This window comes from Nannobrachium achirus (genome assembly GCF_963921795.1).
Source record: "Nannobrachium achirus genome assembly, chromosome: 21".
Taxonomy (NCBI): Eukaryota; Metazoa; Chordata; class Actinopteri; order Myctophiformes; family Myctophidae; genus Nannobrachium; species Nannobrachium achirus.
The window spans coordinates 33,253,629-33,279,230 of NC_137828.1; the positions used below are offsets into that span (position 1 = coordinate 33,253,629).

The window sequence follows — 25,602 nt, forward strand, 5'->3', positions numbered from 1 at the left end:
AAGTACCGAATTCAAAATGTACTTGAGTAAAATTACGAAAGTATTGGCATCAAAATGTACTAAAAGTACCAAAAGTAAAAGTACAAAATGTTTGAAAATAGCAGATCTACAAGCTCACAAGCTTGAGCTTGTAGATCGGCTATTTTCAAATAGCCAAGGTATAGAATAGGGCTAAAGTGCATTAATGTATGTTTAATAATACTAGCCCTTACCCGTTCAAAGATATGAGCTCCGAAATGATGTGCAGTGGGTGGGTTATGGGATGTGCACTGTGCACACAGTATATGAGGGATGGAAAGTAACTTTAACTGGTGCTTGCATGATAATATGTACGAGCATCAATGTAAGAAATACCCGTTTCGTTTAATGGCTACAGAGATACTGTGTACCGATCTGCATGATTTTTGGACAAAATCTGTAACAGGGCCAGACAACCGACCCCCAGAAAATTATATGTTTGATAATAATGTATATCTGCAAATTAACTATTAACTAAAGTTTTCAAATAATTGTAGTGGAGTAAAAGTACAACATTTGGATCCGAAATGTAGTGGAGTAGAAGTAAAAGTATTGGAAATACTCAGGTAAAGTACAGGTAGCTCAAAGTTGTACTTAAGTACAGTACTTCAGTAAATGTACTTAGCTACTTTACACCACTGCCTAGTGTGTGAGTGTTAAGTGTTACTTCTCAGCGAAGCCTGACCAGTTGTGTTTCCTTTTGGCCTGATTTACAGTCCTCCATCTCAGATAGGGCTAAATAGAGTCCAAACTATAAATACCGGGGCCAGCAGCAGTTATGTATTTAAGCATGTGCAGAAATGCATATGGTCCATCTAATTTAGTCTAAAGCCATAAAGGGACACCCCAGAGGCTGTGCAGAAACACAGGTGCAGTGTTAGTGGCCTAGCGCTGTGTGAATATTGCCATGGAGGTCTTAGCACTCTGTTGTTCCACCAACCGTGGCAGAAGTATAAAAAAAAGTGCATAAAAAATACAGGCACTTTACTTCTTTACAACTTGGTTATGGTGGTAAAAAAAGGACGAGGGGATGCGAGCACTCAGAATTAGGAGGAGAGGAGCTTAAAGGTAAAACAAAGTTTATTCTATAACACCGACATGTTTCGACCTTACGGTCTTCATCCGTACAAGAACTGGAGCAACAAACATACAGTACAGAATAGTGGCTATCCCCTCGTCTTTTTTTAACAGTGTTTTTCCCACTGATCCTGGCAGCACCATATACTTTTTAAGACACTTTTATCTCCCTTGAGCACCCGGTTCTCTGTTATTTTGGTTTTGGTGGTGGTGGTGGTGGTGGTGGAGGAGGAGGTATCCTTGACTCATTTGCTTTTATTTTTCTTCCTATCGCCAAAATAAAAGCCTGGGTTTCCGAGGCTACTTCTATGGTGACCGGGTGATTTTCTGGTTAAATTGATCCGGACCAAACAAATTGAATCACGCTGCTGTTACTGCTGTTTACAGGGTCTCTAAACATCACAATCAGCCGGATATATTGATTGTGTTCCATACACGCCTGGCTAATGCTATGCACGGAAAGAACGCTAGAATGCTAGTAATACTGGGGTTGGCTCGCGAATGTGTGAGTGAATGGAGGTCGGACCGTGTTGATAGAGCTGGTGAGTGACGATTCAGAGGAAAGTCATAAAAAGAAAGAGGGCATGCCGAAGGGGTCAACAGGGATCAGTTTCACCCTTCTCTCTCGCTCTCTCTTTTACTCTCTTTATCGCTGTCTACCTCTCTGTCTCTCACATGCACTGTCTACTAGGGATGGGACGATACGTGATATTATCGTTTATCGTGATAAAAAACACTCACGATAATCGTATCGTGGAGATTTAATTTATCGTGATATCGTGCTCCGTCATGCACTGGGATCAATTCACCTTTTATTTGCCGAACTGCATATCCGGTATCATTTAAAGTTTAAATGATACCGGATATGCAGCTCGGCAAATAAAAAGTGAATTGATTTTTATTAAAGTACCTTTTACCAATTATAGAGACCCTCTATATTTGTAAAAGGTACTTTAATATACGTACTTGATACAGTCTTTTTTTTCAGTCTCTATCAAACTTCTTTGCCAAAAAATAGCCGATCTACAAGCTCACAACGTTGCGACGCGTTGTAAGTTTGTAGATCGTCTATTTTATTTTTATAATAGCCGATATAATATCGTAAATCGCGATTTCTTTTGTCACAATAATCATGATATGACAATTCTCATATCGTCCCATCCCTACTGTCTACCCCTCTCTCTCTCTCTCTTGCGCTCTCCCTTTTCATATCACCTCTCTCTTTCTTCCTCCACTCCTCGTTAAACGTTAGATACTTGGTGAAGGTGGGCCATGGTGGAAGCACCGCCCCAATAGACTGCTTCCTCTCCCTGCCCCCCTCACAGCCTCACAGTGCACGGGAAAGCAGAAGCCAGGCTATTGATCGATCGCTCCCACGCAACCCATTTGGCACTCAGTGTCTCAGATAAGACTGTACAGGAGAGGTGTAGTATTGTATGTACAGTACAATCTGTTTTTATCATCAAAAAATGCTCCCCCGCAGAAGGATGTATTACGAAAGTAATTGAGGGCAATATGATCCGCATCGATTCAACGTCCACTGTATTAATTTTGCCCTGATAGAAGAAGTTACATTTCTTTGTCTTTGTATAGGAAATACATAATCAAATACGTTATATAAATTCCCAAATCTTGATAACCTTTTGAATTGGCCACATGCATGTGCTCGCATAGCTTTGTGGTTCTCAACCTTTTCAGGCCGCGACCCCCAAAATAATCATATTTTAACCTGGGACCCCCACACCCTGACGAGCACTAAGAGTTGAGGCATTACATTTTTTATAACACGGTTCTTTTGTGAAAATAGCAGATCTACATGCTCACAACACCTCGCAATGCGAGGCATTGTGAGGCATTGTGAGCATGTAGATCGCCTATTTTCACAATTTCAACCTCTAATATTTGACAATTTGGCCAATGTTTAATTTGTCATTTTAGAGGTATTAAAAAGTCCTTAAATTGTCACTTTAGAAATGTGCAGATACCCTCTATAAACTTGGTTTGTTTACTGTTGAGTGAGAAAACAATGTTGCACACATTAAGTTAATCATCTGGGGACCCCTTAGCTTGTATATCTGCTATTTTTTAATAGGTAAAGTATAACATAATGAAGGCCCCTCCACCTTGGGCCCTGGTTACTCAGTCCCGCTGTGACGCCCCTGTCCATACTGGTCCGTCTGTTGGAAACGTAGCGGATTTATTGCGGTGCATTTTTATTGTTGTTCGTCGGCTATCATTTATGTTTCTCTGCGGGGCCTATTTATTTGAAGTGACACAGGGGTTGAAGGTGGAGCTAATTGACGGTTGGGCGTGATGTGCATAATGAAGCCCTGTGAGAGCGTAGCTCACCGTGCAGCCTGACAGCGCCGCTGTGACACGGGGTGTAAGTTTACTGTAGGTGCGCTGCCCCGCCCGCGCCAAGCGCTATGTGGGAACCGGAGGCCCCCTTCTTGAACTGGCTGAGCCCCCCCCCCCCCCCCCCCCACCCCCACCCCGTGCTCCCCTCTCAGTGGGGTACGGGGGCTATTCCTCTGCCCCCTGCACCCCAACGCACACACCTCCCCCGTCCCTGGGTGAGAAAACAACCCTCCCTCCCTGTCTGGAGGATAAAGGGCAAGGGGGCAAACCACTCGTAGAGAGAGAGAGAGAGAGAGAGAGAGTAGATTGAAGGAGTGAGAGCGAGAGAGAGGACTGAGAGAGAGAGAGAGAAAGAGGTCTCAGAAGGTGGGAACATTTCAAATTAGTCCAGCGATACCGCCTGTGCGATGCACACATGCTCCCAGTACAGTATGTTTAGCTACATTCCCTTCATACACAGATATTCTCTATCAACTCTCTTCAACTCTTTTCTTGCTTTCTCTCCCTCACTCACGCACACACACACACACACACACACACACACACACACGTGTGCACATATAATGCACACGGCATGCACATATACAATGTCACAGGAGCAACCCTGTGACACTGCAAACTGGCTGGCTTTTATGGGCCCCAGCCTGCAGTCCTGGGGTTGAAACCTCCTCTGTCACTCTCACCCAGGGGCTGCCTGTTAATGAGAGATGCTATGAAACGCGCAGTTACGTTTAGCTCGCTGCTGGAACGGCCCTCTAGAGTCCCTTAGCGTGGAGGCGTTCTGTTGTTTTTACGCCCCGGCCGCCACAGAATGTCAAGCTGCAGCCCCTGCCGCCCAATAAGCTTGTTAAGCTTTATTTAGCATTTCTAGTGTTGTGTTGGTGTTTTTTTTGTTTTTTGTTATGTGTGACATGGTGCCAGTTAGGTGGTTGTTGAATATTATTGCGACCGTCAGGGAGCAACTTAGTATAGAAACGTGCGTCACACGCTGTGACACTTTGCTCTCATACGTAACTCTGCCATACTTTTGCCTAGCAACGTGATTTCAACTTTAAAACGCTCACATGACTTGGGCCTTTTTTCCGCCAATAGGGACGAGCTGTAATTGTTGAAGCCCCGCCCCCTCTGTCTACTAAACGCACGTAGCAGCTCTCACACTTTAGTGTCACACTTTGCTCTCACACGTAACTCTGGCCTTCAATTCATCAATGCACATGGCCTGTGTGTGTGTGTGTGTGTGTGTGTGCGTGTGCGTGTGCGTGTGCGTGTGCGTGTGCGTGTGCGAGTGCGTGTGCGTGTGCGTGTGTGTGTGTGTGTGTGTATATACATACACGTATACTTTTTATTATTTCTATAAAATGACAAAAGCACCACTGAGATTTCTTGCAATATCTGCCATTTACTGTCTTGAGTTCAGCATTGTTATCTTTAGTTACTGTAGCAAAAGAAGAAAAGGGGGGGGGGGGGGGGGACGGCTCCAGGAAGACATCATAGAGAATATTTGTTGTATTTCTGTCACAGGGTTACTGTTAATCTGCATGGGTTGATGTTGTGGCTATTTGTCATGTTTCATTGGTCTGGCCTGGCCCGGTGGTGCAGCGGTTCTATTTGTCATGTTTCATTGGTCCGGCCTGGCCCGGTGGTGCAGCGGTTCTGCCATGCTGCTTGACGTTAGCCCGTCAAGTCCCTGAGGAGGTGGCACTGATGTGTTTTTGGAAAGACTAAAGAGAGAAAGTGGAGGTTTTCAAAAGCCTGCCTGTCTGTCCTCTCTCAACAGCCCCCTCCCTGTCCTTCACCAGTACTAACCCCCAGCCAGTGGTGTAAAGTAACTAAGTACATGTACATGTACAATTTTGAGGTATTTGTACTTTACTTGAGTATTTCCAATGTCCAGTACTTTTACTTCTACTCCACTACATCTCAGATCCAAATATTGTACTTTTACTCCACTACATTTATTTTAACACTTTAGTTAATAGTTACTTTGCAGATATAAATTATAATCTTATAAAACATACATTAACTACTTTAGCCCTAATTTATACCTTGGTTATTTGAAAATAGCAGATCTACAAGCTCACAACGCGTCGCATCTCAATATTTTGAGATGGGGGTCCGTGGCCAAATACATATAATTTTGGGGGTCCTTGACATGAAAAGGTTCAAACATTTTTGTACTTTTACTTTTGGTACTTAAGTACATTTTCATACCAATACTTTTGTAGATTTTGAATTCCAGACTTTTACAAGTATTTCTAAATTACAGTATTGATACTTTTACTTAAATATGAGTACTTTTTCCACCACTGCCCCAGCCTAGTACAGCAGATCCCAGCACCAATGGGGGTTGAGAGGGTAGTTGGAAAATATAACCTTTCTAATTGCACGATGACAAACGATGCCATTTTTCGGAACAGATTTCTTGTCTTGTTTCAAAGAGGTAAACACTAGTAGGGCTGTCACAGTCATTACATAATCATCTAATCGCGATTATTTTTTCATAATCGTCATAATCGTTTCCATGTTGAAAAATGTTCATATATATTTTTTAAGTAAAAAAATAGTGGAAATAGCAGATCTACAAGCTCACAACACTTCGCGATGAGACGCGTTGTGAGCTTGTAGATCTGCTATTTCCACTATCAATGTTCTTTTTTAAGTATAAGGTGGTCAAATATGTCAGTAATTTCTTTGTATATTTAGGTTATGTGTCATATCTATCATGTGCAACTTCAAAGCCTAAAAGCCAAACAGAAATGTAACTGTCAACGACAAAAACACAATCAAAACGTTAATCGCAATTATTTGAGTGACAATTAATCGTCATTTAAAATGTCATAATCGTGACAGCCCTAAACACTAGACACGGCACCTGTGCGGTGTGTGGCTGCTCGTTGCAGAGAGGGGAAAGACCACCAGACACTTGTGGGATTTGTCTAGACAAAATGACTCGCTCGGCAGAAATAGTTAGTGTACGGCTCTAGGTTTGTTGAGTGGGGGAAAATGCTGAAATGTTCGAGATTTGATATCGTACTTAATGCTGCTCTCCTTGAGGTTTGGTTTGGGGGTGCAGTAGTGCCAGAAAATAGTTTTCTAAATAGTTTTCAGCTAGAGGCAGTTCATCCATCATTTATAAGCAATTCATACTTTTTCACCGACTACCAACAGCACATTGAGCCTTCTCAGTTATATCCAAAACGCTCTACAAAGCCCTCTGTCATGTAGACCTCTGCAAATGTCTGAATCGGAACACTTTCTCTCCCATGCTACATACTGTATATCCCTCCCTCCATCGCACCAAATCTGGGTCCTGGGGTACAAGGATTCATTGCGGGCCTCCCATGAAAGTTCTTCATAGGGGAGGGGGTTTAACCCATTTAGACTGGGAACGAATTATTACGCATTATTTTGTGTTTAACTATTGAAAAATAGCAGATATACAAGCACACAGCATGGCACTCGCGAGCTGGTAGATCTGCTATTTTTGAAAAACCGTGAACATTTTGTGCAAGTCTTTGAATATTTCAAATCCTTCTAAGGTTTTTTGAAAAACCTATCTCAAAATATTTAGTTCCAGGGACCCCCCAGAAGCAAGATTTGAGTTACAAATGTTTGCTTAAAAAATACATGTATTCAAAGATTTGCACACACTCTCACGTCTTTTCAAAAATAGCAGATCTACAAGCTTGCAACGCGGCACTCGGTGCCGCACTGTGAGCTTGTATATCTGCTATTTTCAATAGCTATAAAGTATAAAATAATTAAGGCACCTCCCCCTTGGGCCCTAGTAACTCAGTCCCACTTTTCCCCCGCTTGTGACGCCCCTGCCCAACCCCATCGTGTGAATTTGTGCAAGGCCAGCATGGGCTCCGCTATACCTGTGCTTTGTTTAGCGCTAGCTGTTTGAATTCCGTGACTGTTCAAGCACAGATCTGTGGATTGGAATGAAGTGGGTTCGAAGAGACTCCCCCTTTGTTCACCACATCCTGTGGCTGACCCAGGTAATCACCCACCTCTCCTCCTCGCCCCCAGCCCCCGCCTGCCCCCTCTCCGAGGCAGGCGTACCTGCGGTGGGAACGGGGAGGGAAAGAAGTTTGCTGGGGGTCACAGACCACGGGGGTCGGTCGGGGCGGGAGGGTGACAGGAGGCTCTGCCAGCGGAGGAGGGGGCAGCATTGAGAACCTGCGAACCATGGATGAGTCTTTTTCACATGGAATTAGCTTGTAGGGCCACAAGGAATGCTCTGATGATGGCTGTTATCGCTCACACTGCGGTTTTTGTCCACCCCCCTCCCCCACCACCACCACCATACGCGCACACACACACACACACACACACGTTCACACACACACACACACACACACACACACACACACACACACACACACACACACACACACACACACACACACACACACACAGCTCAACTCACCTGTGGAGAAGATGAGAGAGGGGCAGAGTGAAAGAGGTGAGACGTAGTGCGGAACACGCTATGATGAATGACTGTCTGTTGGACTCCTGTGGCAGCGGCAGGGCTCAAGGTTCATCTATCCTGTTGCAAAGTCATTTCGTAGTGTGTTTTGGTAATACACGTTGCTGAGCAAGCAAGCCCTTTTACACACGCCCTCCCTCCCTCCCTCTGTCTCTCTGAGTGTTGAAGTCACCACTCTGAGCCCTTCCCTTCCCAGGGCTACAGGAAGACTCAGGCCGTCATCGCTGATTGCTTAACGACAGATGCCGGAGCGAACAAAGAATGCTCTGATAGCTTCCCCTCAAATGAAAAGGTTTCAGCGGACATGGGGGAAAGATGAACAGAGAGTGTGCGCGCAAGAGAGAGAGAGAGAGAGAAAGAATGGTAGAGAAAGATCCGGGGTGAATTGAAATGTTTATTTTCTGTTTGTCGGGTTTTCCTCTTCAAGTTGGGTCTGTTCGTTGCGCACAGTAGCCTCCTGTCTTTCATTGCGCTGCTTTGTTTCTCTTCTCTCTCATTGAGGATAACGACTGTTTGACGGTTTAATGAACTCAGAAAAAAGAGGGTGGGGGTGTGTGTGGGCGGGGGGTGGGGGGGTCACTGATGAATTTAACAGAAAGACAAAGTGTTTGCATAAGGAGTAATTGCAATGGATTCTGGTGGAGGGTCTTCACTCCTGCGTACAGTAGGAACATCTGGTGTGAGTTAGTGGTGATTGTAGGTTTTTTACGGAGACCACTGTTTGCTTGGTGAGGGGAGAGCCGGGGGATTCAATGGAAAAGAGAAGTTCAAAAAGTTCCTGGAATTTCTCAAATTGCCCCACAATGTGCCACCAAGTTGGGAGCTTGTCATTCAACTGTCATGGGTGTATAAAAGGAATGATGTGCTATTCATGAAGCGTTAATCTCTCGAAGGCGACGCGGTAGGAACCAACAATGAGATGTTAATTCTCATTGCAAATCTCTTTGAAGATCGCCTGCCAGTCAGTAACTTTATTCTTCTCATTCACTGCCAAGAATACTTAACCAAAGTACTAACCACTGTCAGCTATCTTTCGTTTTCCCTTACCTTTTCAAGAAGTCACAAAATATCTTTCTACTTTTTTCTGTTCACGGACACGCTTTCTGTGCTTCAGCGGGAAGAAAACGCGACTCGTTTGAACCTTGCAATCCATAGTTATCGCAGATTGAAACATGCACTGTTTTGACCGAGAGCGAGCGAGAACACGGAAGCACAGAAAAAGCAGATACTGTGAAAAATATAATCAGGAAGCAGAGGATGGAGAGCGGGCTTTTCGATGACGTCATTTCTCATGTTCCGGTTCCGCCGTGATTCCCATTTTCTTTTTCACCAAATGGGTCTGGTCGCTAACAAAAAACCTGTCCAAATCCGTCACCCGATTCTTTGTATCCCGTCTTTTGGCTGCGCTCTCTACGCAGTTACTCTACCATCCATCATAACTGTAGCAGGGAAAAAAAAGGTGTCGGAGCATTTAAATGGCCCCACCCTGTTATTAAATCTAGAGAACATGCCTGTCTGTTATGTGAGTCTTCCAGTGAGTCAGTGAGTGGCATTCCCTCCCAGCGGCCTCTCTTTCCGTCCAGTCTTTACATAACTGCACACTCAGTATCTTTAACAGCATTTTCCATCTTTTGTATCCACTACTTTCTCCCAGTGAGTCTCCCATTGTTCTACACCAATGGTTCTCAACCTGTGGGTCGGGACCCCCAGGTCCCCAGGTCCCCAGATGATTAAATTAATGTGCAACATTGTTTTCTCACTCAACAGTAAATACACCAACATAAAGTGTAAGTGTATAGAGGGTATATGCACATTTCTAAAGTGACAATTTAAGGACTTTTTAATACCTCTAAAATGACATTGGTCAAATTGTCAAATAGCAGAAATTGGCAGAAATTGTGAAAATAGCCGATCTACATGCTCACAACGCCTCTCAACGCCAGGCGTTGTGAGCATGTAGATCTGCTAATTTCACAATAGAACCATGTTAAACAAAATGTGAAGCCTCAACTCTTAGTGCCCTTCAGGGTAGGGGGGTCCCCAGTTAAAATATGATTATTTTGGGGGTCGTGGCCTGAAAAGTTTGAAAACCACTGTCCTACACCAGTGGTTCTCAAACGTTTTGTTCCCAACACACACCAACGGGCGTTAAGTCAAAATCTCAAGACAGACCTGTGTTCATAGCAAACAGAGCCGTCCTACGAGCTCACAAACCGTCAATCGTCTTATTTTTTGTTATTGCCGAGAATTTGTGAAGAAAAAAAATTTAAATTCCCGCCACACTGTTGTTTTTGTCCACTAACCCGATGGCCAGAATAGGAGGGATGCCAGTTTTAAAAGTGGTTAAAATATGTTTTAGGGTATTTAATTTTCCTCTGTAATGAGTTTTGTTTTATGTAATGAAAATACCGATAAGTAATTTCTGAACTTGTAGTTGTAAAATATTGCAAAAATAATCTGTGGTTGTCAAAGAAAAATCCCCAGGCACACCTGGACTTGTCTCAGGACCCAGCGTTTGGTAAACCACTTGGTCCACAGTACAACGTTAGCTACGTTCCCTTTCTTTACGTTCGGTACTGTCTGGACTACGCTACTGTACTTAATTGGCCTTAAGCTGCGGCATCCGTAGTCGTTAGCTTCCACAGTGTTTACGAGGCCTTCAGAAGCAGCTCCTAACAAGTTTGTGTGAGGGTTACTGTAAGACATTAGCCCACAGCCACCTCCTCCATTAGCTTTATCCCAGTCCTCCCAGTGAGCCAGTGCAGAGGTTTATGCCAGCCCCAGCTGGGAGCAGTAATTGTCAGAGGGCTGCACATTCCTCCAACCCCCCAAAACCTCTTCCTGGGGGTCCGGGGCCCCAAAACACAACTGTTAATTGAGTGTCGTAATATCCTCCGAATTAAAAGGCTATGTAAACACAGCGCAGATGACAGGGTAAGAGGCTGAGAAAGACGCGCACGCACGCATGCGCTCACACACACACACACACACACACACACACACACACACACACACACACACACACACACACACACACACATTCATTGTAGAAAACAGCAGCTGGGTGATTTGAACCTAAAGCCCCTTGTGTTTTTACCCCTGTGAGAGGGCTTTGTGTGTTTCAAACTCATTGTACATTCATTGAGGTTTGTATTGTTTATTAGCTTTGTGGATTCGGGCAAGGCCATGAAAAATCATTCATGCTCAGGCAGCAGTTATGATAATAACGTCAATTAGACTTAATCACTGAGACACTTTTATGCGTGTCGGGTCATGTTTGAGTTTCGGGTCTGGCATTCAAAATAGCTCCCTAATTAACATTCTGAATAATATTGTTCTCAGATATCTGTTTTAGTCCAACCTGGCTGTCAAGCGGTGAAAGAAGCACACATCGCGGCGGCTAGCGCAAAGACGACGGGGCCATTGTTGTCTAACAAGGTACTGAAGGACAGCATACAATTAGGCAGCAACGTACCAATTGAGTGGAGCCTAATAGGACTGCGCCATAGTCAAGGGGTGCCAGGGGCTTTTGCAGTTGGCTGATTGTGTCTAATACATCGGCAGGTAATTGGTAGATAATAGATGCATTCCACTCACTTACACCAGAATGTGTCCCTGAATGGAGGCTTTATTGGGTACTGAACCCAGGGCGCTGTTTTTCTGTTTTCTTCAACAAACAGACGTGCCTCCACTAATTAAGGAATTAAACACACCCTTATTTTGTGCGTGCCGTATTTTCGCTTTGAGGCAAGATGCGTTTGATCTGCGTTGTTTCACGTTTTGTTTTCTTCTTCTTATATAAGGTTTCTGCGACACAACAGTATAATTTCACTTAAGATCTCTTATTTGGTGGCCGCAAATCCTTGGATTCAGTGGTTTGGGTCAAATTGGTGGTCTGATGGACTATTAAAGAACCGTTTGGAAAGAGATTAGCCAAACAGAGTTGGGAGGCCCCGCCTGCGCCATGTCTCCAATTGGCAGTCTATCTCCTGGAACGCAGGGGCTCAGAGCTTACTCCATGTGAGGTCACATTTGGACTCCCCCCTCTCTCCCACCCCCCATATCCACCTCTCCACCCCCTCCCCTTATCGGTGTGCTGGAGCTGGGGGAGAGGAGGGGAGGGGAGGCGGGTCAGGAGGTCAAAGTCTTTTCCTCTTTGGATCTCGGAGCTTGCTGGGAGAGGCTTGGCGAGAGAATGGCTGCATTAGAACAGGGGTTGGGGGTCAAGATTTTAATTCTGTTAAAGAACAGCTGGTTTGAGTTTCTCCTCGCGTCGCCTCCCCCACCCCTTCCCCTTTCCCCACAAATCCAGGGAGATGAAAAATTTGTTCAGAGGGGAACCAGTAAAATAAAAAAGGTTTACAGTCTAAAGCCCTTACCCTTACCCCTGCTCTAGCATTAGGGAGGAATGCAATAACGTCAGCATTTGGCCGGAGAGAGATTGACTTAAAACAAGGAAGTCCTTTCTGTGTTTGGGTGTCTTAACAGCCGGATAAAAGTTAATTAAAAAGCCTAAAAAGCAAAAGAGGGCTTTTTCATGCTGTTTCATTCCGGAATTCTTTCGCTCAGGTTTCGCTCAAGTTTCATCTTCCATCTGAAATTGTTTAATATAGTAACTCCCAGTTATTCAACTCTTACGGCCATACTGAACAACCCTCTAAAGGAGCAGTTTCTGGGTAATGATCAAAAAGAAAGTGCTGCTATCCTTTTTTAGATTGAGGCTAATAAAAAACAACTTGAGAGTTGACTTCATATTCATTAGGAACACCTTGACTCTTTACAGGGATACTCTCAATCCTGCGTTTCGCCACATGTAGGCCATCATGCTATCCAACTTGCTGTGAGCTTGCCCGCGTCTCCCCTGGTCCATTATTGTGAAATGTACTGTTGGCCATCATATGCTATCCAACTGGCTGTAAGCTAGCCTAGCCCACGACTCCCCTGGCCCAATGTGAAATGTGTTGATCTGAATGCAGATGTAGGGCTCCCTCCCTCACAAGTACTGGCTGAGAGGGGGTGGAGAGAAGCGAGGAAGGGGGAGGTACTAGACCTCTCCTATAAATGGAAAACTAATAACAGATTTTCAGTCTGCTTTCTCTGCACACTCTCTCTCTCTCTCTCTCTCTCTCTCTCTCTCTCTCTCTCTCTCTCTCTCTCTCTCTCTCTCTCTCTCTCTCTCTCTCTCTCCCTCTCTCTCTCTCTCCCTCTCTCTGGCTGGCTGGCCCCGGGGCTGTGTTGGTGTGTGGCGCAGCAGCAATCAGAGGTCATAATTTCATTGGCGGTTAGCATCAGGTTCAATTTTTCTAGTAGGTTACATTTACCAGAAAGTCTGGATTGTGTTACTGTGTACCGGTGGAATCAGTGCAGAACTGCAGAAGCCATCTACCTCTCCAAAAGCATGCCAGTACACGTGTGTGTGTCCGCGCACGTGTGTGTGTGTGTGTGTGTGTGTGTGTGTGTGTGTGTGTGTGTGTGTGTGTGTGTGTGTGTGTGTGTGTGTGTGTGTGTGTGTGTGTGTGTGTGTGTGTGTTTGTGTGTGCGTGCGCGCGCGCGCATGTGCGTTTGTGTGTGTGTGTGTGTGTGTGTGTGTGCACACACACATGTCCATGTGCAAACACATGTCCATGCGCACATACATGCACTCAGTCGCACACACATGCACGCACATAAGCCAAGAATGCCAAGGCGATCTCTTTGTTCAAATCGTCTCCACATATACTGTACATTATTTATATAACTCTACTCAAGTACACTAGACACATAGCTAATCAAATGCCAACCCTTTGAATGTCTAGTGCAGGGGTCTTCAACGTTTTCAGGCCAAGGACCCCTTAGTTGAGAGAGAGATGAAGCAGGGACCCCCCACAACCCATATACCATATACTGTAGTTTCATCGTTTGACAGCACAATCATCAGTGCATTTTGGATTCATGTCAATTTGTGTTTTCAGACATTTAACCACTTGAGCCGTCATTACCTAATAAACTTGACCTTTTACTCTGTACTTAGTCTGCTCTTTTTCCCCTCTACACCAAACCTCTTTGCCGAAACCTCCGAGGCGTTGTGAGCTTGTAGATCGGCTATTTCTGGCTACAGTTCCTCGGAATATGGACTTTAGTGTTCAAGTTGTTAATATAAAAAGGATTGGAAGATTCGGAGGACCCCCTGTAGTAACTCTGAGGACCCCCTAGGGGTCCCGGACCCCCAGTTGAAGACCCCTGGTCTCAAGCCTGTGGAATCGGGGCATAATTGGTGGTGTCTGGAGATGTGCATGTCTTGAGAGCCCCCTAGTGGTGGAAGCTCAAGTCTTGAGACCCCCCTAGTGGTGGAAGCTCATGTCTTGAGACCCCCCTAGTGGTGGAAGCTCAAGTCGGGCTGCAGGTCCAAGAACCACAGCAACCATGAGGTTTATTTTTGTTAGGATAGAAGCAGGTGGGGGCTCAGGGGAGGAAACGGGTGGAGGGTTGATTTAAAAGATGGAGGGAAGGAGAGAGAGAGAGAGAGAGAGAGAGAGAGAGAGAGAGAGAGGGGGGTGGAGGGTGGGGGGGGAAGATTGAGGTGTCCAGCCAGGGCACAATTTCCTCAGCAAATTAGTTTTTTTTTCTCTACGCGTGTTTAAAAGAGGAAGAGGGGAATGTATCGTATCTCCCCAGTAATAACTGTTAGCCCATATTTAATAATGCTGTAAAGTAGGGGTCCTCAACGTTTTGAGGCCAAGGACCCCTTAACTGAGAGGGAGATATAGCAGGGACCCCCAGTACATACAGTACTGTATACGATTGTGTTGCAGATTTTCATAGATTTCATGAAGGCACTGTCATCAGTCTATGTTGGATTTGTGTTTTTTCAATTCAGTCAATTTGACCTTTTCACTCTCCACACCAAACCCATTTGCCAAAAATAGCCGATCTACAAGCTCTCAACGTCTCGCAGCGCGAGTCGTTGAGAGCTTGTAGATTGGCTATTTGTGGCTAAAGTTCTCCTCAGAATAAGGATGCGAGGGTTCAAGTAGTTCATTGAAAATAATGATCCTATCACTCACAGATGTGGTGGCCCCCCTGTAGTGACTCTGAGGACCCCCTGTTGAAGACCCTTGCTGTAAAGAGACATCATTTGTAACGTTTCTGTGTGTGTGTTTGTGTGTGCGTGTGTTTTCCAGGAATGTGACCAGGTCCATATCGACGACGTGTCCTCGGATGACAACGGCCAGGATCTAAGGTACAAACTCAGCTCCTCATCGATTCTGGGAACATCGGAGAACGCTGCACGCTTGTTTTGCTGGCGTCAGCGTTTGAGGTGGCTTGTGCTATATGTTTATGCTAACCGGATATCTCTCTCTCTCTCTCTCTCTCTCTCTCTCTCTCCCTCCCCCACCACCAGTACGTATAACTTTGGATCCGACGGCTTCCATGCGGCGGCGACCAGCGCCAACCTGTGCCTGGCCACGGGCGTGAGGGGAGGCGTGGACTGGATGAGAAAGCTGGCCTTCCGCTACAGACGAGTAAAAGAAATCTACACCACCTACAAAAATAACGTCGGAGGTAATCCCCCCAAACCCCCCGCCCACCCCAGTAAACCGTCCCGCTCAACCATGCTGAGTGGAAAAGCGGGTGCAGAGATTACTACAGTACATGCCCGCATTGTGTGTGTGTGTGTGTGTGTGTGTGTGTGTGTGTGTGTGTGTGTGTGTGTGTGTGTGTGTGTGTGTGTGTGTGTGTGTGTGTGTGTGTGTGTGTGCGTGCGCGAGAGAGTATGCTTGAGTGTGTGTGTGTGCACACGTGTGCGTGATTTCAAAAGCACACATGCCACAGCACTTGGTCAGGGTAAATTTTGGAAATTTTCGATGGTATTTGGAGGGCTGGTCCAAACCAAACAACGTTGCCCTGCATTTCAGGTCTGCTGGGCCCGGCCAAAAGAGAAGCCTGGCTGCAATTACGAGCAGAAATTGAAGCCTTGACGGACTCCTGGTTAACACTGGCATTGAAAGCACTAACATTAATCCACTCAAGGTAGGACTTTCGCAGAGGAAAATTGTACCCAGTCCCATACCGCACGCGCACAGTGAAATCTGGAGTGTTCGTTGAACTCTGAGTAGTGTAAAAACGGACCTGTAAGGCAGTGGTTCTCAAACCTTTTTGACCTTATACTGATTCCTGAAGCCAAGTGCCCCCTTCCCCATGCATCATTTTGCTTAGAAACATTGACATCAAAAGTCCAGTTTCAATGCCAATATGTTCAAAAATAAAACCGCATAATGGCAAATAAATATTACTTTCTATTCAATAACAGTTGTACTAGTCAAGGTATTGATGTAATTTGGTTTAACAATTTACAAATGAGCAGGTTCACACAAAGTTTGTCAATGTTTTATCATTAACCAACACAAAAATACACATTCCCATTTTCTAGTTCCTCTCCCGTACCCCCTGTAGTACCCCCGCGTACCCCTGGAGGTACACATACCCCCATTTAAGAAACGCTGCTGTAAGGGATCTGGATTTTACTGTGCATATAAACAGCGTGTGGTGTAAATATGTCAACTCTGTGCTCCGGAGCCATTCAAAGAAAATGCACTCAAGCAAATCGTCGTCGTCGGGTGAAAACCTTGTATGTCCAAAAACTTTTTGTATTTATCATTTTAAATATGATCTAAACCAGTGAAAATAGCAGATCTACAAGCACACAACGCCTCGCGGTGTGAGGCGTTGTGTGCTTGTAGATCTGCTATTTTCACTAGTCCTGTGCGACAGTCTTATGTGATGAAGCAGGGCTTTTGCTTTACGAAAAAAACATTCAAATTTGAAACTTGGAGATACGAGGTTTCTGCCCGACAGTGACGAAACGCAATATTTGTCTCTGATTTTGAAAGATAAGCGGGAGAAGAGAGCCTGACATTTAAGATCCCATCCCTCATGGCTGCTTCATGATCCATTTAATGATAAATAGCAGCGTCACTAATGTGTTGCATTCTGTGTTTTTCTTTGGATCCTCCCTGGGAGTGATTTAGACTAGAGCAGTGGTTCCCAAACTCTTCAGGTCAAGACCCCAAAGAGAGATTAGACGTTTTGCCCTGTTGAAAATAGCACATCTACAAGCACACAACGTGTCGCTTCGTGCCTCATGGCGAGCTTGCAGATCGGCCATTTTCACTTCTTACTTAGTCATTATTTTTTATTTATGGAATGTCTTAGATTTGTTTGTTTGTTTTGTTTATATAAAATATATATATATATTTTTTTAAATGTAGGAAAAGAAATTAGATTTTACTTGAATCGTGATGTCAACCTCTCCTCTCCTCTCCTCTCCTCTCCTCTCCTCTCCTCTCCTCTCCTCTCCTCTCCTCTCCTCTCCTCTCCTCTCCTCTCCTCTCCTCCCCTCCCCTCCCCTCCCTGCAGGTCAAACTGTGTGAATATCTTGGTGACCACCACGCAGCTCATCCCTGCCCTGGCTAAGGTTCTACTCTACGGCCTGGGCATAGTCTTTCCCATTGAGAATATTTATAGTGCAACCAAAATAGGTACGTACTGTATACAGTGGTGTAAAATAACTAATTTACTCAAGTATTGTACTTGTACAAGTACAATTACAAGTTTGAGTTATTTGTACTTCTATTCCATTATATCTTGGATCCAAATATTGTACTTTTACTCTACAAGCTCGATGCGTAGTGAGCTTGTAGATCTGCTATTTTCAAACATTTTGTACTTTTGTTACTTAGCCTACATTTTGATGCCAATACTTTCAGACTTTTACCCAAGTATATTTTGAATATACGGACCGTGTGTAAATTCCTCCCGTTTTCACCTCCCGGAGTCAAGCCATCCGTCCGTTGCTAACCCTTCCTCATCACACAGTGTTGCGTGCCAAAAGTGGCCGATCTACAAGCTCACAGCAGCTCGCATCCGTGTCTCTGCGCCGCGCTGTGAGCTTGCAGATCGGCCACCTTCCAGAGGACGCTGAAACTTGCAGGATGAGCACTCTGTCAATCCATGGGACCGTCGCTAATTCGAATGACACCCGCAAATGGAAACGGGCTAAATTCACTTTGTCTTAATACGCATTTCTGATAATTCGCTTCCCTAATTCGAATAAGTTTATGGAAACATGGCTTCAGTCTGGGGGAGGAGCAGTGAGCACACGCACCCACATGTGCGCTCGTGATCGCCGCTGGGAAACACGCTAAAAACAATGAAAGTAATTCAAAATAGCTGGCACCAAATGTGTTGGCACAAAAAGTACCTACTTTTTCCTCCACTGACTGTATACCCCTTTCTTCGCGGGAGAGTGTTTTTGCAGGTCTTTCGGTCCGAGTGTATCAAAAAAGCAACTGGGTTAAGCACCGTTGGTCTGACCAGTTTAACATTCACCAGGTATATTCACCAGCGTAGGCAGGTTAGCATTCACCAGCGTTAGTTATCTCCCGTCCCCAGACTTTCGTCACCTCCGCCCCTATAACCCTTTAACCCTAAAATCACCTCCACGCAGCCAATCACAAGCTTCAGCTGCCTTAACGCAGTTGCCTTTTTGATACACTCGGACTGAAATACCTGCAAAAACACTCTCCCCTTTCCACAATATCAGATTTGCCCGTCGCCCGTTTTGGGATTATGTCTGTGTTTACATGTTTGTTCTCCGTGTGCCCGGGCTGGTGTCATATCACGGTACAGTGGGACAGTGTGTCGATGACGCTGTGGCGTCATGTGTGTAAACAGTGATACTGTGCCATGCTGTCACAGTGTGATGGGGGCATAGGATAGGACATGCATCATGTGTGTAAACAGTGATACTGTGCCATGCTGTCACAGTGTGATGGGGGCATAGGATAGGACATGCATCATGTGTGTAAACAGTGATACTGTGCCATGCTGTCACAGTGTGATGGGGCATAGGATAGGACATGCATCATGTGTGTAAACAGTGATACTGTGCCATGCTGTCACAGTGTGATGGGGGCATAGGATAGGACATGCATCATGTGTGTAAACAGTGATACTGTGCCATGCTGTCACAGTGTGATGGGGGCATAGGATAGGACATGCATCATGTGTGTAAACAGTGATACTGTGCCATGCTGTCACAGTGTGATGGGGGCAGAAACATGGGGACACTGGAGAGGGTTGATGTTCTCCTGCTGAGGAAGAGGCCTAATCAGCCTGGGATTATTTTCCTGGATCCGGGCCTGAGCGCTGGGCCTCCCTCCCTGGCCTCTGTCGCTCGCTTTCTCTCTTTCTCTCTCTCTCTCTCTCTCTCTCTCTCTCTCTCTCTCTCTCTCTCTCTTTCTTTCTCCCTCCCTCCCTCCCTCTCTCTCTCTGCATATGAAACCACTTCTGCACATTTATGTCATTCCATAGCCCCCCCACCCCATACACACACACACACACACACACACACACACACACACACACACACACACACACACACACACACACACACACACCACCCTCACTCCCCTCCAATCCTAGACCCCCTTTTCACTGTTTCGAATGCAAAATAAACACGGAGCTTCGCCGCCCCTGCACCATTTTGAAGGGGGCGGCGGGGTTGGGGTTGGGGGGACACCGCGGGTTTGGAGGGGAGCGTAGCTTAGGGGTAAACCTTGGGAGCGCTAAGCCTCCTGGTCCCTCTGTGCGGGCCCTCTGTAGCATGCCAGGCTGATTTAGCCGCTTTAAGTCCATTTTGTCCCCGGTTTCGAAGAGGAGGACTCGCTTAATGCTTTTCAGGCTGCCTTTATCTGGAGGCTGATCTTATCGCGGTCCCCCTCGCCGAGCACAAACTGTGTTTACACTTTGGCCTATTTTGTAGCGTGTGGTGTTTTTAAAGGGGCTCTCCCGTTTTCCATGTGCCTCTGCTTGCTGTACTTGCTTTGTGTTCGTGAATGTGCGCGTGTGTGTGTGTTGTTTACATGTGCGCTAAACTCTGCTAATGCCCCCCTGCATGTGTCGTCCCCTCCGCAGGCAAGGAGAGCTGTTTTGAGAGAGTAATTCAGAGGTTCGGGAGGAAAGTTGTTTACGTGGTGGTGGGAGACGGCGTGGAGGAGGAGCAAGGCTCCAAAAAGGTAAGAGGCGTTTAGACGTGGGGTTATCAGGGGCGTCACACAAAATTCTGGGCCTTGGGTACAAGGATTCACTGCGGGCCCCCCCATGAATGTTAACTGTTGAAAAATAGCAGATATACAAGCTCACAGCGCGGCACCGAGTGCCGCGCTGCGAGCTTGTAGACCTGCTATTTTTGAAAAATCGTGAAAATGTGTGCAAGAAACCTATGTCAAGGACCTCCAAGATGATATGTATTTGGCCACGGACCCCGATCTCAAAATATTTAGTTCCAGGGACCCCCAGAAGCAAAATTTGAGTTAGAAATGTTCGCTTAAAAAATACATAATATTCAAAGACTTTCACACATTTTCACAACTTTTCAAAAATAGCAGATCTACAAGCTCGCAGCGCGGCACTCGGTGCCGCGCTGTGAGCTTGTATATCTGCTATTTTTCAATAGATAAAAGTTATTAGGGCCCCTCCACTTTGGGCCCTAGTAACTCAGTCCCACTTTCCTACCCATTGTGACGGCCCTGGGGGTCATTGCTACTGTGTGTAAACAGCCAAGAATGGCTGTGATTGATTGCACTTTGAACGCATTTTTTCAGCCACATTTCGAATCAAGGATAATTATATTCCGGGCGTTTCGGGCAATATTTTGATGGAATCGTGCACTTTATGATAAAAGCATGACATTTGGCACTGCAATGCAAGCATTTATTTTGCAGGAAAAACATTCCTTGGGCTAAAAATGGCCCCCAAAAACTATGGTTGAGTGATGAGTCATCACTTTTCACAGTTTTGTTGGGGCCGTTTTGTGGAAAGGAGTGTTTTTAGTGCAAAACAAATCATTTTTTACGTTTTAACGTTTTAACTTTACACTCTGGATTTTATGTCAGTTTTTCACTCTTTGAGTCAAATTTACACTTAAGACTTTCATGTTGTAGAGATATTAGTCCAAGCAGGAAGTATGGACCGTTGATTGGGGTTTCCGTGAGGTCAGCAGTTCATTGTTTGAATGCCCGGAACACAAAACATACCTGCCATACCTTTGCAAAAAGGAAAGGAGTGGGCCGCTCCAGCTCTCCTCCTCCTCCTCCTCCTCCTCCTTTCTTTCTGTACTTTCGTCCGTTTATCCTCTTATGGGCCGTCCCAGTACAAGGGAGAAAGCCTGCAGTATGTAATCAGCCCGCCTCCTCCTCCAAGCAGCTCAGATTCACAGAGCAGGGGAGGGGAGAGATGGCATAATTACATATTCCTGCCTGCTGCCCTGGGCCAGCGTGAGTACTGTATGTGTAACGCTAGACTGGCCCCTTTCAGGCATGTTCCAGGCACGCCGTAAATAATAGAGCACGCATTGAAGAGGGCTTAAAATCCTTGTTGATGAAATTAGAATATTTTTACTGCAGTGTCGAGCTTGTTAGCGAGAGATTGGAACGCAAAGAAAGGCTGAATGGCAGTGATGTCTTTTTTAGGGTCTTTTTCAGAAAGACGACAGGGGAACTTGCAATCTCGATCCTGACACACACACACACACACACACACACACACACACACACACACACACACACACACACACACACACACACACACACACACACACACACACAAACACACACACACCCCTCCCTCCCCTTACCTTCTACGATGATTTCTGTTACCTTGTTGCCTCCTGCCAAAAAATTTGTATTCAACCTTTCTGCCAAACTGTGGATGTAAACCAAACACCGTGTGCCCAAAGCCACACGCAGCAAAGAAATATTCATTAGCTAATTAATCAGTGGTGTCTGAGCATATTTCACTGACGGCTGGGGTGAACCGCGCTGTCAGGGCCAAGACGCGGAGTTTCCCCTTTGAAACGCACGCCAGCGCTGCCTCCACCTGTTGCTCAGTAAACACAGGGCGTAGATGCGCAGGGAAGAGATGGGGGAATAATCAGGAGTGGTGTAGTCGTGTATAGCCAAATAGCTCGTTCTTTTATCATGAATCTTTAACCACATGAACTCTATTTTAGGCATGTCATAATAACAGGTGAGCGTTTGGTGATAATAGCAGATCTACAAGCTCAGTTGTGAGCTTGTTCATCAGTAATTTGGGTGACGAGATTTGGGGCCCTATCTTCGTCCATGCCTTACCCCTTACCCCTAAACTCTTTTGCCATTTTTTACTATTTTTGACAAAAGGTTTCTATCCCACAAAGATTTGGAGGACCCCCTGTTGTAACTCTGAGGACCCTCTATGGGTCCCGGACCCCCTGTTGAAGACTCTTGCTTTAAGTGGTTAAAATAAATATAAAAGATGCTAATATTTTTGCTCACAGTCTGTACTTGCTGGAGTGTGACATTGATGGGAGGATTTTGTTTGGTTTGGGGGTTTTTCTTCCCCACCTGAGCGGTGTGAGTCCCGTGTCACGGCGGGAGGTAAAAGGTTTCTGTGTCAACATCACACGGAGGACCAGAAAGAACACACACATTTCAGCTGTCAGAAGGCACGTATCAAGATGCGTGACACCGCATGGAACTACAAAAACAACAAGCTAGGGGTGGGCGATATGGTGATAAAATATCGTTGAGACGATACAATGTCTCCACGATATGCCTTTTCAGAGATATCGTATAATATCGTGATACAATGACTCATGAGGGAGCCTTATGAAAAGATCCTGTTGAATTGTTAGGACAGAGATTCATTGCAGAATTCATTTAAACCTCCATTTTGGTCTAAATCAGTAGTTCTCACACTTTAAAATGTCAAGGTCTCCCCTTAACTCTGACAGTATACAAATGAAACCAAATGGGTCCATTTGTATACTGTCAGAGTATACTTGCAAGGGTCAATTGCCTGCCTCCCAAAAGGAACCCAGAGAGTCCCTGGACCCCACTTTAAAGACCACTGGTCTAAATGGTCTGTTACTCCTTTTTCCTTTAGTTTTCGTTACCTTATACTGTAGGTGGTTGTAGTGTTAAGTAACTTGAAAAAATAACCATAAAAACCAACATGAAAAAGAATCGCGATACACAGCTAGAAGGTCCTGGGTTCGATTCCCGCCGGGGGACACTGTGGGAACTGGGGGCGTGTTCCTCCCTCCGCGTCATCAGCGCCCACACCCTAGATGGGGTTTGCGATAGGGCCTTTCTGTGTGGAGTTTACATGTTCTCCCTGTATCTCCTAGGGTTGATACTCTCACAAAAACATGCAGTAATCCTGGTCTCAATAATGCCTCCCCCTGGCCAGCCGGGGCGCCTGCTGGAGGGGAAAGGAACTGGTTGGAATAAGTGTTCCTTCCACGCGCTACGTCCAAACCAGGGAAATCCCCACTGTCAGGTGAAAAGAAGCAACTTGGACTTCTCATGCATAGAAGGAAGCATGAGGTCAGTCCGTTGTCTCCCCAGGCGTGGCAGAGGGAGAGCAGAGCCCAGGATTACTGGGTGAAAATGGGTTACGAAATCGTGGGATAAAAAAAAAAAAAAAAGATTGTGTATTGTGATACAGCTTGGAAAATGTTATTTTTCCATATCGCCCACCCCTACAACAACCTAAAAAGTCCCCCAGCTTTTCGATCCTCCACCCTTATCCAGAACACACACACACACCGACAGTAAAGGAAAAAAAGAAATCTGCAATTCCTGAAACAATTCTCCCTCCAGTTATTACCGCTGCCAGGGAGAGGAGACAAGAGAAGAGGCAGAGGTAGAGATAACATCTCTAGCTTTTAAACTTAAAAGCAAAGACAATTTACAAAACAAAAAGCAAAGAGCTTTTTAAGGGTCAGTGCAGGCTCTCCTAAGCGGAACATATGCCTGGGAGAGGCCATGCCTTTGATAAGGGGAGGGTAATGGGTCTCCCCACACACACACACACACACACACACACACACACACACACACACACACACACACACACACACACACACACACACACACACACACACACACACACACACACACACACACACACACACACACACACACACACTGAGAGGCTGAGGACTCTCTACCTGACAAGCCCCTTTCATTCTCCACGACTCAGGTTTCTCTCCCTGCCTCTGCTTGGGAACAACAGCTCACGTCCCAAACAGTTCACTCAGAAGACTCTGTTGGACAGGCTGCTGCTTCAGGCCTCTTTCAGGGGGTTGAGGACAGCTATTTTGCTGCGGGAGACAATTAGTTAGCTAGCTAGAACTGTACTGAATGTGTGACTGTTTGACACAGTGTGCTTGGCTGTTAGATAAGTAAGCTCTCATGGTTGTACAGATGTGCCATTTCAAAGCTTCACGTGTCCTGCCATTGGCAAGACAGTAGATTTTCAGGGGATTTGCAGAACATTGAGCTTGTAGATCTATTTTTGCTATTCTCATGACCTTCTCTGACTTTAAATCTACCTATGAAGTTGGATTCTGCTTTTCAATGGGAATGGAGTGGTTTCTTGACTGTCATTTGCGAGTTTCTGAAAAAATACGCTCCGTTCGCCATAAAAATTTGAAAGGCAAAACAGGGAAAGAAACCTGTGGAAAAAATTCATTTGCAGGAAATTTGCAGGAAAAGAGCAGTAAATACTGAAGAGTACATATACACTGTGAAATCTTTACTCTTCATTTAGCCACTTGTGTTCTAGTGTTCCTGTTCTGGGGAGGACATCCGGCAAAGTCACTAGTACTGTATGTTCCCACGGGCTCTACACTCCATTCTAGTGTAGAGCCCTGGGCGAACATGGTCAACTATACTATAGGGTTTAAGTTGTTATTGACACTCAGGATTTTGCAATGTACAATGATAAAATATACCTTCAATATTCATTTCCATGGAAAATGTTAAATCTTCTTAGTAGTGTCACCCATGTGCAAACTAAACTGTCAGAAAAGCAAACCGTAAATAGATTTCTTTCCACTTTCTTTTTTTTCATAATTATAGTATTTGACTAATGACTATGATTATACTACTATCATGTTGACTTTATAGAGGTGCTAAGTCCTGTTCTCCTCCTTTTAGCACAACATGCCCTTCTGGAGGATCTCCAGCCATTCAGACCTCATGGCCCTGCACCATGCCCTAGACCTAGAGTACTTGTAGCACTGCACCAACCACCACCACCACCACCACCACCCTACTCTCCGCTCCAGCACACCCTGCAACCTCTGGCTCCATCCCACGCCCGCAGCAGACCCCTGTGTCACCTCCTGTCTGGGTTCCACTACACAGGAAGAAAAGAAGAGAAGAATGGAGGAGGGGGGGGGGGGGGGGGGGGGGGGGTGAAGGAGAGAGGCTGAGTGACACGGTCAACTTGCTGACACACGGTCACAATTCGTCTTAACCCTAAACCTTTTTTTTTTTTTTTTTCGTGGAGGCGAACGGAGAAGTAAATTTACGGCTCTGCAGCTGCCCTGCCCTGGTTACTGTGAATTGGCTGCTTTTCTGAAGCCGTCAAAAGTGTTTTACGGACCCCCCACCCCGTCCCCGTCCCCTCCAGCCACCCACCCCCCCCCCCACATGTGCGCCCGCCTGGGACTTTGTCAAGGTTCACACCTGTGAGGAGAGGAGAGCGAAGCTACTGACGGCCTCGCCTCGACTCACGTCGCCTTGCCTCGCAATTCAGCTGCGCTAAAACCTGCTGGCCCACAACTA

The 25,602-nt window shown here is 45.7% G+C and overlaps 1 protein-coding gene across 6 annotated transcripts in view; it reads left to right on the forward strand.

Annotated features, from left to right (window-relative positions):
- eya1 (EYA transcriptional coactivator and phosphatase 1) overlaps positions 1–25,061 on the forward strand; it is a gene marked incomplete at its 5' end in the record, with an annotated part of 56,784 nt that extends 31,723 nt beyond the window's left edge. For all 6 annotated transcript variants that reach the window (XM_080751549.1, XM_080751550.1, XM_080751551.1 and 3 more), the window contains 6 exons: positions 15,106–15,164; positions 15,327–15,487; positions 15,841–15,955; positions 17,342–17,463; positions 19,901–20,001; positions 24,970–25,061. In XM_080751549.1, coding sequence (XP_080607675.1) covers positions 15,106–15,164; positions 15,327–15,487; positions 15,841–15,955; positions 17,342–17,463; positions 19,901–20,001; positions 24,970–25,050 — 639 coding nt within the window. In that variant the 3' untranslated portion in view covers positions 25,051–25,061. The remainder of the gene's footprint in view (positions 1–15,105; positions 15,165–15,326; positions 15,488–15,840; positions 15,956–17,341; positions 17,464–19,900; positions 20,002–24,969) is intronic.
- Positions 25,062–25,602: the final 541 nt, after the last annotated feature.